The 16,494-nt window shown below is 40.9% G+C and overlaps 1 protein-coding gene across 8 annotated transcripts in view; it reads left to right on the top strand.

The window, feature by feature from the left end:
* Nucleotides 1-16,494, top strand: part of CEP112 (centrosomal protein 112) — a 418,880-nt gene that overhangs the window by 296,929 nt on the left and 105,457 nt on the right. For 7 of the 8 annotated variants that reach the window (XM_057317729.1, XM_057317726.1, XM_057317728.1 and 4 more), the window contains 2 exons: nucleotides 4,842-4,904; nucleotides 11,122-11,271. The exons of the other annotated variant lie outside the window; for it this stretch is intronic. In XM_057317729.1, the coding sequence (XP_057173712.1) occupies nucleotides 4,842-4,904; nucleotides 11,122-11,271 (213 nt within the window). The remainder of the gene's footprint in view (nucleotides 1-4,841; nucleotides 4,905-11,121; nucleotides 11,272-16,494) is intronic. 8 annotated transcript variants of the gene reach the window in all.

Here is a 16,494-nt window from a genome sequence, read left to right as displayed (position 1 = left end):
GAACTTTTTAGATTTATTTGAGAAGTCCAGAAATTCAGGCCGTTGAGACTTAGTGTCAAATACATAATAGGAACCGTGAAGGGTGATAAGTTAATTTTCTTTCTTCAGTCACTCTTATTATTCTCCAAAGTAGTGATTCTGTTCTATTTAGCTGTTGGCAAGTTCTGGAGGTATTCATATATTATCAGCTGGCCTCACTTTGTTTATTTATGTAGTTTTAAAAGGTCATTTATTTTAGAGAGAGAGAGCGAGCATGGGGGGAGGGCAGAGGGAGAGGGAGAGAATCTCAGGCAGACTCTCCACTGAGTGTGGAGCCCTACATGGGGCTTGATCTCACGACTGTGAGATCATGACCTGAGCCAAAATCAAGAGTTGGCCACTCAACTGACTGAGCCACCTAGGTGGCCCCAACTGGCCTCACTTTAAATTCGGTGTTAGTGATTTCAAGTGGGCCCTATTGCTTCCTGGAGGCCTGAGACTCCTACTGCATTCCTCAGTCCTTTCCCTTTCACTTTCCTAGATGACCATCCATACCCTTCCTGCCCACCTTGAATCTTCCACCCATCTCTTCTCCCATCCTCATGCTTTGCTGTGACTCTTTCCCCGTACTTCCTGGGGAAGGTGGAAGTAAGCAGAACTTGCCCCCCCACTGGTGCTGGGCGTGGTTGACGTGGCCTCCCAGGCAAGGCTCTCTCCATCCCTGTGCTCTAGATCCTGTCCCTTCCCCTTTACCCAAGAACATGTCTCCTCTGACTCTCTGGCAGCACCAAGTTTTCCCTCTCTTCTGCCAGATCTTTCCCATCAGCCTGCACACATGCTGTTAGTTCTCTCATGGTACAAAAAAAAACAAAACAAGTCAGCCCTATCTTTACCCACTTCCCCTGCAGCTTCTAGCCCATTCCTCCCCTTCCCTTGTGACCAAACTCTGGACAAATTGTATGTGCTCCACTTCCTCTCCTTCTCTGGAGCTTCTACACTACGCCACAATTGCTTGTGTTCAAATCACCAACATCCTCCACGGGCTTAAGCCATGTGCTTACTTCTCAGTCCTCATTGCACGTGACCTCTCTGTCCCTGCAGCAGCTGACACAGGTGAATAGTCCTTGAAACACTTTCTCCATTTGGCTTCAGGATTGCATATTATCCTGATTTCTTCTCTCTCCGGCCTTTCTTTTGGTTTGCTTTCCTCCTCCTCTCCAGCCTCCTGACATTTGCAGGCTCAGGGCTCAGTAGACCTAGACGTGTCTGTCTTATGTGCACTCATGCCTTGAGATCTCATCCAGGAGCGTCGTTCCATATGCACTTACATACTGGTGATGTCTGAATTTTTACTTCCAACCTAGACCTCTCCCCTGAACTCCAGATTTGAATATCCAAATAGTCACCTCAGCACAGATGTCTGAGAGGTGTCTCCACGCTTAACGTGTCCGAAACCAATCTCTTCATCTTCCCCCCAAAACCTGTACTACCCATAGTTTTCCTGATATAAGGTAATGGCAACCCCGCTCTTCTAGTTGCTTGGGAGAAAAATCTTGAAGTCATCTTTGGTTTATCTCTTTTTATCATACAGCATATCCAGTTGGCTCTACTTTCAGATCTTTCAAAGAACCTGACCACTTCTCACCACATCCTCTGTTATATCGCGGATTATTTGTGACAGCCTCCCAACTGGATGCTCTGTTGGGTTCTTGCCCCAAACAGGAGTTAGAGTAATCCTGTGACGACTTAAGTTAAATCATGCCCCTCCTGTACTGAAACCTCTTCAGTGACTCGCTGTTTCCCTCATATTAAAAGACACATTCCATACAATTGCCTACAACACCAGAAATGATCTGGCTCCTTGTTCTCTCTCAGACCTTCTCCAAGGGAGATGTTGCTCAGCGACCCAACCACGATGGCCGCCTCACTGTGCCTTGAATGTGCCTCTGCCTCTGGGCTTTCATAACCGGCCCTCCCTCTGCCTGCTTTCCCTAGAGGTCCCCACGTCTCCTCCATCTCCTGCAGGTCTGTGCTCATGCATCGTATCGTTCCGTGAGCCTTTCCCAAACTCCCACAGTCTTAACACTGTCAACTACCCCCACCTTCCATCACTTCTCATCCCTTTCCTGCTTCAGCCTCTCCATGGCACTTGTGCCACCTAAAATGTTGTCACTTCTGTAAGTTAGTTCATTGACTCGGAATTGGCTGGAATTTCCGTAAAGGTCGGGAGGGGTGTTTGTCTGTTTTATTCACTGCTCTAGTCCCAGTTGCCTGGAATGGATGAATGAATTAGATGGTTGCAAAGGCACTTATGTGAATTTGTGAGATTCTGACACAGGTGGTCCTGGATAAACCAGCATCTCTGGCTCCGACTTTTTTAGGGAAAATAACTTAATCTTGATGGCACTCTAATTTTTATATTTTCTAGTGAGTAAATATTTTTAAAGTGCTTACAGCAGCCCCTAGCACGTGGTGAGAGCTCTGTAGGTGTTTATTAAATAAGCAAAAAGTACCTTATCATGCATTTTGTGATTTAAAAGATATTGGCAGAAGTGAAACAAGACTAACCTTGAGAGGTTCAGAGTGGTCTTCATTCTGTAATGGAGAGGGCTTTATTCATTATCGAGGTAGAATAAAGTCTGATGGCTTAAGAGAAAAAATAGTAATAGTCACATGCCCTCTCTAGTGTGAAAAAAACAAAACTACCCAGTGTATTGTGGGACTATAGATACAGAGAGATTTATGCAATAAACTCTAAAGAATTGCTTTTGAACTTAACTCCATAAATCACATGGCTATTGTCTTAGTCAGCTCGAGTTCTATAATAAAACTCCATAAACTGGGAGGCTTATCAAGAACAGAAATTTATAGTTCTGGAAGCGGGAAGTCTGAGCTCAGGCTGCCAGCGTATCAGGTTCTGGTGAGAGCCTTCTGGGTTGTAGACTCCATCTTCTTGTTAGCCTCACAGGGCAGGAGAGAGCGAGCTCTGAGGCTTCTTATAAGGGCGTTCATCCCATCCATGGCGGGATTCCACCCCATTACCTAATTACCTCCTCCCTCAAAGGCCTCACCACCAAATCCCATCACATTGGGATTAGGGTTTCCATGTCTGCCTCTCCCCCCACCCCTGGTCTGCTCTGTGGGGAGATTGAATGAGAGCGGGGATGCAGGCATGGCTGCGGGCAAAATGAAATTGGGACTGTGCAAGAGTCGATATCCTGAAGGCGTGGACACCCCTCTGCAAACGCTGGTGGCCAGATCTCTGTGCCGGGAAGTACGCTGGAGGGAGCAGCTCAGGGCGAAATGGCCCAAGACGAACGTCCAGTCAGAGGCGGGCATGGGAGAGTCCAGGCCCTTCTAAGACACCCTATCACAGGATGTCCACGCAGCCCAAGCCTGCCTGTTGTAGAGGCCTCGCTCTAAATACAAAAGATCACCAGACAAGTGAGGAAAGTTTCTAAAGGGAAAAGCAGAGACAAAACTAGTTGGCCAAGCAAATACATAAAAGGAACTCAGAAAAAAACAGACGCTCTAGAGAGCAGAGAGACGTTTGTGTGTGCGGGTGGACATTGAGAGACGGGTCACGTGTCTGTGGACCTAATAACTCAGCAGAGAGAGGTGTGCAGTGTGCTCCGCGGGGAGCACCGTTCTCCTGAGTGCAGCTAGCGTGGTGCTTGGTTCCCTCGCTGTGTAACGCTGGGCAAGTTACTGAACCTCTCTAGGCCTCCGTTTCCTCATCTTAAAAGGGGATCAACGATGCTACCCAGAGAACAACAACAACAGCAAAACCTTCTCGGAAATCACGAATAGCATGGCAGTATTTTTTTAAAAAATCCATAGAAAATTTAAAATTAAAAGTTGAGAACTCTCTGTGAAAGATCAAAAAGACAAAGAAATGGAAACTAGAAATGACGAGAAAAAGAGATGATACCCCTGAGCAGCCCAACAGCCAGAGCGGCAGAGACAGACAGACGGACAGACAGATGAAGGGGGGGGGGGACGAGGAAGGGAGAGACCTGGGAACAGAGACACACTTGGAGAGTATTGACAAAGCTCTTCTAGAAGCAGAGGACACAGTCAGGTCGGAAGGGCCTCCTCGCTGCTTTTGCACAGTGAGTGAGAAGAAAGGCCCAGTCCAGGCACATCATGGAGCCATTTCCGAGCGCTCAGGACGCCGCCAGGCTCCCGGAATTTTCCAGAGAGCAGGAAAGCGGGTCACATGCAGAGGATGGGAACTTGAGTGGCAGAAGAGAGGGTCGAGTTCTAAGTAATGCGGACTTATTCTGGGAAGGCCACCCTCCTTCCAGGACATGAAAATGGTTTGATGTAGATATATTTGTCACTTGAAAAAAGGAGCTCTTGTGTGTCAGGCAGAGCGGGAACTCATGTCTTTGCTCATGTCTCCAAATCTCCTGTCTGCCTCTGTCCAGGAGCACCTAGTTCTTTCATCTTTCAGCAATGGGAAAGAGGATTAAATGTACCTTTTCCTGTTTCTCCTCCTCCCTTTTGCCTTCTCCTCTCCTTCGATTCTTCTGCCCTTCCCTACTTTACCTCCCAAGCCCTCACACTCTTGCTAGGTCTATTTCTGTCTCTTCTTCTCGCTTTCTCTTTCTCTCCACAGAAGTCTGTGTTTGTCTCATAATTGGCAGGAGATTTTTTTTTTTTTTTTTTTTTTTTTTGCTTTTTAAGTGATGAATAGTTGGCGTGAGATCAAAGACAAGCCCTGTGGTTTTCTGGCTGCCCCAGAAGGGCGGTGCAGCTGGCAGCCATCCCAGCTGCCTGGTGATAGGCATGTGCAAGAGATACCAAGCTCCCAGGTCACCGTGTGTGTGTGTGTGTGTTCATGTACGTGTGTCTTTCAGGCCAACAGCAGGCTGAAGCAGATTGAGAAGGAATACACTCAGAAGCTTGCCAAATCTTCACAGGTAAGAATGTGGAAAGAAAAAAAAAAAAGCAAAACAAACAAAAAAGAAACCTATCCATAAAACCATTTGTACTTTAGAGTTAAACTTAATTCTCTTCAGTGTTTTTATGGGTCAAGATCCTATTTTTGATGGGTACATGGATAAATAATATATGCTTTTAATATTTTGGCCTTCTTAAAAGATTCTTTTAATTAGGCATATTGAACCATTTGAACTAACACACACACACACACACACACTCAGATGTTGTAAAACCAGCCCGTGCGCTTGAACAAGCCCAGGCTGCAACATATTTCACAAGGGCGGGAAATACACACCTACATTTGTGATGTAAGCACTTTGATACCATCTGTGCTTTTTTGCAATATTCCATTTAGTTGTACCTAAAGACTGCCTAGCAATAAAATTCAAAATGATAAATGTTCTGGGTTAAATTAGCCGCCCAACTGTTGATTCCTTTTGGGGCAAAGAAGAATTATAAAGTCCCTACATCCGTGTCTTGCTTCCTGGTCTTGCTCTAGTAGTTTTTGTAGAAGGCCAACAATTGAATGCCTGTCCCAACTCGACATACGATGCTTAAAATACTTTTTCTGTAAAAGTTGTTATAATAATATCCTGTAGTATCATTTAGGGAATCCCAAGCATGCCTTAGTTTTATGAGTAATTCTAGAATAAAAAAATACTAATTTTCATTGTATAGATGGATAGGTTAAGCCATTCACTTTTGTGGACATCGTATGTAATGATTTTAAAATCAGCTCTTCTTAGTATTTTTGCATATACACAGTGATGTGTGGCTGTGAACTGAAATTTATGTGCCATTTTATAAGTTCCCACACAGTGGTCATAATAGCAACACAACAACAAAACAGTAATAAAATCAAGAATTTGGGGGGGCACTAACCATGTTGACTCAGTGTTCACTCATGATAACTCTGGGGTTAGGAACTATTATTTGCCCCATTTTCCCATTGAGGAAACTGAGGCTCAGAGAGCTGAGGTCACACAGGTTAGCAAGTGACTAAGCCAGAACCCTGCCTGGGTCGGACTGGGGAGCAGAGGCTCACAACCTGACAGCCTGGCTCAGTCCCTCCCGTTTTCCCTATGGCAGAGCAGAACTCTGGGGATAGCTCTCATAAAATTTCTTTGATTATACAATTATTTCTAAAATGTGCATATGCCATGTAATTTACATCCCACTCGGAAAGCAAAATGTCTCTGTCTCAGTGAAGACTTATATGTATTTACTTAAAAGATGATGATACGTCTTGATTGCCATTATCCCAGACCTTCTTTGAAGAAGGAACATGGGGAAATATTCTTTTACAATCACTGAAGAAGATTCTTATAATCCAAAGAAATATTATGACTCTCAAAGTTACAGTTTAAACTAAGACATGAAAAATCCCCAACTGGTGTACCCTTCCGTCCTGCTTATTTTGCGTTATGTTAAATGGGGAAGCAGACCGAAAGCAAGATATAAGATAGCTAATAAAAATGCTGAAATAATGAGAGTGTAAACAGGAGTATTTAAGTTTATCTAAAGGAATGAGTGAAGAAGCCTGATTAGTTCATATTAAAGCAAATTAAATGTCAGTTAGTGTGGAAGAAAGCATAAGCTTTGGAGTCCACCAGACCCGAATTTGAATACCAGCCCTACTACTTATATGACCTTGAGCGAGTTACCTGGACTCTCTGGAATTCAGTTTCCTCATTTGTAAAATGAGGGAATAGTACTTACCTCATAGGCTAGTTGTAAGTATTAAGTAACGTAAGGCAAAAAAAGTGCTTAATAGAGAGTGCTTAGTACACAGTAAATCATTTAATGACTTAGCTGGTCCAGCAGCAGGATTAAAATGGGAATAGAGACAAGAAAGGAGGGAGCAAAGAATCAAAAAGATATGGAAGGAGCAGGAAGTTATTTTTAATTTATTTTGGGGAGTTCAAGAACTGATAAAATCTCTCTCCAACATTTGGAGACGCAGGGGGTTGCTAAATATTTTCCCGAGTAAAGACACGAAGAAACAGGAGGAGGAGGAGGAGGAAGAAACCCATCTAGTGACAGCTATCATGTCCCGTAGCCATGAGTTCATAACATCAAAGGGCAGCGCAACACCAAAAAGGAAAAAAAAAAAATCTTTGAAGGAGTATAACAACATAATAAAAGACAGTCCATCCTCCTCATAAAAGGGAGGATGACAACCTTACACTGATAACATTTTGTTTGCCCACCTCTAAATAAGTATAAATATTTATTTGTATATAAATGTATGTGTATATTTGTATCTGTGTACTGGCATTTGGGAAACATTGATCTACGGTCTAGTCAGTTTAAAGAAACAGATTACTTGAAAATGAACGTTACGAACAAAACCATAGACTGACTTTTTCTGTTTTCCAGTGATAGTTTGCTGGAATCTCTAACTCATATCTAAGCTGAGGACAATGCCAGAAGCAAAGTTGCTTAACTGTTTATCAGGTTTAAAAAAAAAAAAATCCCTCTCTCAAAAAAAAATTTTTTTTTTTTAAGTGATATGACGAATGCATTCGTAATGAATGCTTTGGTATCCAGGAGATCATCAGGTTAAATTTGGAAAATATTTTAAATATTTTCCTCCCTTAAAGGAAGTTACTTAATCTTTAAGATTTTATCAAGCTTTTAGGATCCAATGGACCATGAACCCTAAACCCATGGCATACCCAGGACTGTGCCCCTTCTGGGATTCTCCGCGTTCTTCATGTTGCCAATGTTTGGTCATCTCTGGCCACATTCCCAAATATAATTTACGTCAGAATCACATAGTTGTTCTTTTTGTCTAAATATTACATTTTCACCTTGCCTTTTCAGTGTTAGCACAGTTGTCCCCACTCAGCTGACTCACCCAGTGACCATTTTTCGGAGAAAGATACTGCCATGTTGCAAGAATGCAGGTAGTTGTGGACAAGACTAGAGCTGGAATACCAGTAGAGCTCACCCACTGCCAAGAGCCTGGCTCCCCCCCGCCCCCGTGCCCTCACTTTCTCCCACGTAGCTGATACGGATTATGCCTGGACACATTCCACGTGTCCCACATGCCCCCAACCTTCCCGTCATTCTCCAGGGTGACAACCCAGAAGGCGAATCATGCTGAGGAGCCCCTCTTTCCACTTATTTGATGAGGATCCTCAGTGTCCACCAAATCTTCCCAAGTATGCCCTGTCTGTTATATTTTAAAGACGAGTTTTTTGTAAAAATCTCACGCTGTGCTACAATCTGAAAAACATCACAGTGAGTTAAAGATGAAATCTTAACCTCTGTTCAGAATCCTATTTTTAAGACTTAATAAGACGCACTAACATTTTTTGCAAAGTGTTAACTGCTTAGCAATAGTTAACTATTAGAGCTATCACGAGTTAGGTTGCTTACGGCATCAGCCCAAAATAGCTCTCCTTTTGCTTCCCAAAACATTAATTTTTAATATTGCATGGAAATGTTTGAATCCACATCTTTCTCTGAAGCGAATGCAGGGTAAACATTCAGTTGAGTGGCGACATTTTGTTTTATGGTTTTTAATTATGATTCAGTCAAAACTGGTGGGGTTTATGATTGCATAGATTAGTTCTGATTTTTTCTCAGAAACTTTTTATATCATTATTCTATGAAAAGGCTAGATTATCTCAATATAATTTGTCGGGTAATTATTATTTTTATTTATTATGATTATAGTTCCACTACTTAAATATTAAGTGCCAGTTATGTGCACTGAGCTAAGATGAATATACTCTATAGTCTTTTACTCTATGTCTACAATCAGGTGAGTTTTGTTCTCTTACTAAAGCATATTAATCAAGTTAGTATTATTTCTCAATCTTAAATCTCAATTCTGGTTTTAAAAATCGTCCACACTTTAGCCACCTCTCTATACCCATCTTGTCTGTCAGTCAGTCAACCACTTTATCCACTCATCCACCCACCGTGTTTCACCTGAAGTATTTTGACACTCTCCCTAGATCATCTTCATAAATTTTTAGAATAACTTTCCAAAGATAATCTCATTACTTCCCCAGAGAAGCTCATTAGTCCCCCCAAGAATGTAGGTTTCATTTTCCACACAAAACAAGCATGCTCTCCTCAGAACATCCTGGACTTTGCTCATAGATCCTTCCAAAACGTGCGTTTATTTCTTTCGATGTACTCTTCTCATTAAGCTTCTGAAAACGAGAGATCCCTGTTTTCATGCCCTCGTGGTCACTGGAAGAACCCGCAAATATTTTTATCTTCGGTCTTGGCCAATTAAAAGCTAATCTAATCTTACTGTTTTTTAAAGAAACAAAATTACTTTGTACTTTAAAAACACATTACATGATTGTGGTAGTGGATATATGAATCTGGACACGTGATCAAACTGCATAGCACTACACATACACGCACACACGTGTACATACACGCACATACGCATACACACACACACTGAACACACGCAATGAACAAGTGACAGAAGTAAGCTTAACACTTCTACAAAGTTGTAGTGTACTTGAAACGCTCCAATAGTCATTGAAATAGTAAGTTATTTTTACTATTTGGCTCCACGCTCTTATAAAATATCAGTCTTAAGTTTCATGTTGGGCCAAGGAAATTTGGCTCTTTCTTATCTCTGGCTCCTCTTGCTCTGTGACTGCGAGTGAGTTGATTATTCTGTGCCTCAGTTTTTGACATTCACTATAAGAATTTAACCTTCCCTGTTTCGTAGAAGTGCTGTGAGAATTAATTGAATTGATGCCAGAATGGGAACAACATTTAATCAAAATTCAGAAAACAGATGAAAAACATCTTTATTCTCAGTAAACGGATTCCTCCACTCATAGCAAAATGTTCAAGTCTGTATTTAAAAATATTAACATACTGCTATTTTGCCATTTATTTCACAATGGTCTTAACATATGATGATTTACAAATCCTAAATGTTAAACTTTGTTACAGTACTCACTTCTAAAAGCATAGACTCCATATTTTATTGTAAATATGCTATCATTTATGTCCATGGTAACAATTAATATTTCTATAGGACTTGGCTTCTGGAAGACTCCAGAAAGTCTCTATTTATTGTCTTACAATACCTTACTCTAGTTTTGCCACCAAATACTAGGTGGAAAAACTGAGCTTCAGGGAAGTTAACTGACTTGTCCAATGTATCTCACCAACCAGCCCTGTTCCCATAAGACCAACAGAATTCTATTCTAACCAGGACTAAGGTTGTTTTTTTTTTTTTTTAAATTAGAAGAAGAAACAACTATTTCCTGCTTTTAAAAAGTCATCACTATTGAATTTGAAAGGAAATGGACACATCCAAACCCAAGAAAAAGCCATGTTCTCAGCTCATTAAAAAAGGTCCCTCATCAGCTGATTACTTGGGAGAATTTAGAGGGGACCCATTCGTGGAGAGAACCAGTTCTCCAATGTGGAGAATACCACAGGGGTCTCTGAATAAATTTCATGGATGTCTATCAGTTGGGGAAAAGACAACCCATTTGGAACTGTGTCATGATAAGCTTCTCTTCCACACCAAAACCTTGTCTAAAAGAAAAACAAAGGCTAGTGAGAGGAACCAGTCCGTACGGCGATTTATCTGACTGTGTTGTTCAAGCCCTGCCTGTCTTTTTGGTTCGATGTCACCTGTGACAATGGGAAATATGTGACCTCTTCCTATGCCTCTGTTTCTCCATTTACAGAAGATGTTTGTAAATGACATAGGAACTCACGGCATTTAACACAGTGCACAAACCTTAGTGAGTACTAGTGAGTAAAAATTGTAGAATTAGGTAACGATAAAGAACGAGCCATTATTTTCTTTGGTCATTACAGTTCCAAGTATTAGAAAAGGCAAAATCGCTTTCTTCATTCTAATAAGTCTATTTCTCAGTGAAATAAAATCTGACGCTTTTCATATTTTTGAGATCACAGATGTTCTTTCTTCTGATGAGTAAATATTGTGGAATTTTATAGTGGAAATGTCTTCCAAATATATTTGGTTCAGCAGTTGTCCACCATTCACAGTTTTGTTATAGTCTTTTATTGTGTGGAATTTCACGCGTGATAGTGTACGATATGTTAATCGAAAATATTTGGTTTGTGGATTAGAGTTTTGCCAAATCCGCTCTTTTGTTAAGCATAAATACATATTAAATAGATGCCTCTCACTGAAGAATTGGAAGTTCTAGCATGCTGTTTTCATTTTAGATCATAGCAGAGCTTCAGACAAGCATTTCCTCTCTGAAAGAGGAGAACAGCCGGCAGCAGCTTGCCGCAGAAAGACGGCTCCAGGATGTTATACAGAAGTTTGAAGATGAGAAGCAGCAGCTGATTAGAGATAATGACCGAGCAATCAAGGTAATCTGGAGACTTCAGTAACCAGTGGTACCAGCTGCTTTAATGTAATTAAAAGGAGGGCTGAAATCGCAGCAGTGGGCAGATGAATGCAGGTATCTGGCTTGCTCGCACAGCCTGCTGGAATTCCATTCACTGGACTCTACCTTTGATGTATCCAGTGACTCAGGCTGACTTCCCTCGAAGAGATCACATGCCAGCATACAAAGTCATTTTTGGCAAGCCCAGTCCATTCACATTGAACAAATATTTGAAAAATACCCGGTCCTTTCTCTTGAGAACCACTTTGGAACTGTCTCTTGAAATTAGGATGACTGTTTCAGCCCAGTACTGCTGGTTAATAAATTCAGAAGTCAGCTTCCAATTTACATTCTATTCTTTGCCCACATCCTTTCATTATGGATTCACATAATGAGAAATAACCTGTTTGAGGTTTGGAATGCCAACCATTTGATGGGCTTTGACATAGTACAGGGGAGATGTGTTGCTGCTGAGAACCTAGGCTGTTTCCAAATGGCTTCAGAGAATCCCGCCTTTAATAGCAACAGAAAGTTCCCTGGACCCTGATTCTTTAGGTGATAGGCAGTTAGATCTCAAAGTAGTTTTTTTTTCTTGGCTTCATAGCAGCGAATATTATTGTAAGTGTCTACATCACGCTGTGTTTAATCTGTGAGGATAAGCATCTGGAAACCTTTATGAATAAGATTTAAAAGAGAACAAAAATTTTTTTTAAGAATTTCCAGCAAAAGATTATTTTTCAGTGATTTTACTTTGTTATAACAATGCTTAAAGCATGTTGAGTAATCATACAAAGCAAGGAAAAATAAAAGAAACATTTGGGTTTTATCTGCCCTTTTCTGCCTAACCCCTCCGTCTTTCTTTTCTATAGCTTATTGTAGGCAATCTAAGTAATTTACGGAGAAGCTAGTGTTAATGTAAGTTGCTTTTTAAAATATACTCTTTAAGCCTGGACAAGACTGAATGGAATAAAAAAAAAACCCTTCAGATATGGACAAAATCTTGGAGGCCATTTTATCCAGCCTCCTCACTTTAGAGGTGAGGACTTATTTTATTTTGTTCTTAATGAGATTTCCCCTGTATATTGCTATCTTCCAGCTTCTTTTTCCTCTACGTGGGATATGAGACAAAAAAAAAGGTTTCTTTTTTATATGCTGGTAACTGAAAAAAATCTTTGAAGCTCTTCTCATTTATAAATGCACAGGAGGTACTCATTGATCTGTATAACTGTTTTGCTTGGCATGAACTGAGCTGAATACTTTGTTTAAATTCCTTTAGTTATATAAAAATTTCATTTTAAGTGAATTTCTTTTCCACTTGATGTCCAAATACCATGCACTAGGCAATTCCCAAATTTTAAATAAATAATTGAATCCCAATATATGCAAAAAGGGAAAACCTAAATTTACTCCATAATGGCATACTTTCTAGTATTGTTTCCTAAGATTAAAAAAAATCGTGAAAGAAATATAATTAGTACAACTGCCTATTTTTAATTGTTTTTGCAGTTTCCATCCACTTACCTGTTAAAACAGAAAACCATTGTGATCGTAATTTCCAGAAAAGTGTCAAATCTTAGACTGTTTAAAAGATGTACATACATATTATATTAAAATATATGGTATATAGTACTTACGACCTCCAGAACATAGGTACGTGAAAATAACTAAAATTGTAATGTAGGTAAGATATGGTTCAGTTTTTTGTTTTGTTTTTTTTTAAGAGAGGGGGAGAGAGAGAGTGGGGGAGGGGCAGAAGGTGAGGAGAGAGAGAATCTTAAACAGACTCCCTGCTGAGCTTGAAGCCTGACACGGGGCTTGGGGCTCGATCCCAGGACCCTGAGATCTCAACCTGAGCCCAAATCAAGAGTCGAACACTTAACCAGCTGAGCCACTGAGGCAGTGCAGCTATAGTATGGTTTTGATTGACTCAGATTCCGTGTAAAGTGGATGACATTTGTGGGGGTTTTTTACTTACCTACATAAGATAAGTAATTCATTAGCACTCCTCACCTTGCTTTTTTTTCCCAGACTATGTCACCAAAAATAAAAGGAATAATAGCTCATATTTATTTAACATGTCCTATGTACCAGGCTCTCTGCCGGACGTTTTTATTCATCACCAGTCCCATTATGTCGTTTAGGCCTCTTAGTAATCTTTATAAGGAAGGTATTTCTATCATCCCCATCTTACAGGTGGGAGAACTGAGGCTCTAAGTTTAAATAACCAGCCCAAGGTCAGACTGCTCAACAACTGTCACAGCCAGGTTCAAGTCACGGTCTTCCTGACGGGAAAGGCTCAGCCATGACCTAGTGGACATACCCCAGTGTCTACATTCTGTCCGTAAAAGTCAGTTGTTGGCCAAGTGCACACGTGAACCCTGATAGCCTCACTGTCATTTTCTGTCTTCCTGAATGATAATAGCACATCTGCAACAGCTGTTTAATTTGGACACTCGAATTGTGTTTGAGTGTTTTGTCCATATAGATACATAGGTAGATCCAGATCCTCAGAGAGGCACAGTCACCAGGAGGCTTGTATTTGGCTTTCTGAAACCAAATGCATTCGTCCACATCTGTATTAAGACAAGCTAATCTGTATCGAATATTTTGTGATATTAAATATTACTGTATTGAAATATTAGAATCAAAGACTGCTGTATAAAGAGTGTGCGTGCTAGTTGTGAAATGCACTTTGCCCCACTTTCTGGGCTGGGGACAAGCTGAGCTCTCCAGCTGGTGGTTGGGGATGAGGGGGGAGAGTAAACCTGTTACTCAGCCTGCCAGAGCTTATGATAATGTCTCCATGGATCAGCAGACCTTTTATTAAAGTAATTCTTGAGAGAAAAGTTGGGGTACAAGGTAGTCTACCACAGTCCGCTTTTAAGGGCCACCAGTGTGGTATAGTGTAACCTGCTAAAACATATCTGGAGAATAATTTGGCAATACCTATCATTATTACATTGCCTGAGAGACATGCCCAACTTTTGGCCCATTTCCAGAATGTGCCTGAAGGTGGCAGTTAAAAGGTTGCATAGAGCTTTAGCTAGCCAAAAAAATGCTCATTCTAGCATTCATTCATCTATCCCATAACTATTTATCAAGGTCCTGTTGCATGCAAGGCACCCGCAATACTCACATTTTCTATTTCCTTTCTGCATTTTTTGCCATAGTACATAAACTAAAAACCGTGCACTATTGAAAATGGTGTTGGAGAAGGATATTTAAGGTTAGTGAAAATGTTCACAAGATAGTTTTCAATGAAAATACAGTTTACAGAAATTCTATATGAGGTCATGTTTGCAAATAAAAGTGCATATAAAGAGAAAAAAAGACGGGAATCATATATCTAAATTTTACTGGAGGTCATCTCTTCGGGGTGAAATTTGTGGTAATTTTCTTTTATCTTAGCTCCGTATTTTTAATTATAACATCACTTTTGCAATCAGAAACAATAAAAACTGTTTGGTGAAAGAAGAGCCAGCAGTCTAAAGGGGCCCAGTGGACGTTCATCATGGTAGCGGAGACCAGCAGCAGGCATGATCCTGGCTGTCTAAGAAACAACAGACCAAGTGAGGTCTTTCACAGAACAGAATTCCTGGAGTGTAAAAGGAAGTATAGAAACAAATGCATTCATACGGGTAAATATTTTATACCGGAGAATGCCCTATCTTGAGAGCAAAAAGATCCTTATCACTTACCTACTGCTTTAGCTCACTCCTCACCTTCAAAGTCAAGCTCAAAAGAGCCAGCTCTGCTGCATAACACACCACCCCAAACCTTGGTGTTTTAAAGCAGCAACCATTTTATATGCCTAGAATTCTTTGGATCAGAAATTCAGGCAGGGATAGGCTGGGTGGTTCTTCTGCTCAGTGTGTAGCATGGTGGAGTTACATTCAGCAGGAAGCTTGGCTGGGGCTGCAACATCCAATATGGCTCCACACGGCCTCGCTCTCTGGGTGGTCAGACCTTTCGCATGGAAACTGGCATCAGTGAGGAGTGTTCTAATAGGTAAAGGCAGATCTGCACTTCCCCTAAGGCTACTGTAGGAAGACTCACAGTGGCACTTCCACCACATTCTACTGGTTGAGATAGGTCCCAGGGTCAGCCTGAACCAAGGGGAGTGGAATTAGTCTCTAGCTCTGGAAGGGAGGAGTGGCAGAGGTGGTGAAGCCATCTTGAACCCATACAGTAGTCTATGCTAAATGGCCAGTTTTCATCTCCCATTAATTCCTCACCCATACCAAATAGTACCAAGTAGAAAAATAACTATATTTATATTCCTACCTCCCAGAATCAACATTGTCAATTAACATCATGGCATAGTTGCAGGCGTAGTTTTAAAGAAAATCTCTGTTGTTTTTGTAAAAAATGGATAATCGCATATGCTCACAAATGATTCAAAACATAGGGGGAAGGGTAGTCTTTCAAGTCACTCCAAATCCCATCACTCAGAAATAACCGTCATTGCATTAAGGTGAACATCACTTCAGATACCCTACTACATGTAAAGAGAAAAAAGAAGGAAAGCTAAATAGACTCGTAAAATGAGGTAATACTCCAGATTCTGTATTTCTGCTTGTTTTAGAAAGATCTCTGGAGTTAATTTTACTTCAATTGAACAGATGCAATTAGAGTCGAAAGTAGGAACATTGGACTATTGGACAGATTTGATTTGGGGTTGAAAATGAGAATATTAGCACGTTCATACTTCCTCCCATAACCCCTGCTTTCCACCTCCTGCCTGGGGCGGTGGTATTATTTTTACGCTGTCCAGGTTTGTGATAGTCACAATTTGTCCATAACCCTATTCTTCAGTTTAATACTTGTGCTGTCCTTAGTGGGTGTGGTGCTTACCACTACACCTTTTACCACAGCAACTCCGTTTCTGAAGTTTTTACTTCAATTTGGTTCTTAATTGGCTGGATTTCATGGTCAAATCATTTTCTGAAGACTCATGGTACTGTCCTCTCTGAATTGTTCATGTTTAAGAATGTCTGCTGATTTACCTTTATGTTTGAACGCCGTGTTAGCTGGGCACCATCTTCTTGGTCACGTGTTTTCCCATGAGATCTATAAACATTGCCCACCTAGCATTTATTATTGTTGTGGGGGAGGCTGGGCAAGACCAGGTTTTCCCCCATGGAAAAGATTTGTATTTTTTTTTTGAGGGATTCCTAAAGAAGTCTTTCTTTATTGTGTTAAGGTT

This window comes from Ursus arctos, unplaced genomic scaffold (genome assembly GCF_023065955.2).
Source record: "Ursus arctos isolate Adak ecotype North America unplaced genomic scaffold, UrsArc2.0 scaffold_24, whole genome shotgun sequence".
Classification (NCBI taxonomy): Eukaryota; Metazoa; Chordata; class Mammalia; order Carnivora; family Ursidae; genus Ursus; species Ursus arctos.
The sequence above is the reverse complement of the archived record's forward strand: the minus strand, read 5'-3'. Positions and strand labels throughout refer to the sequence as shown.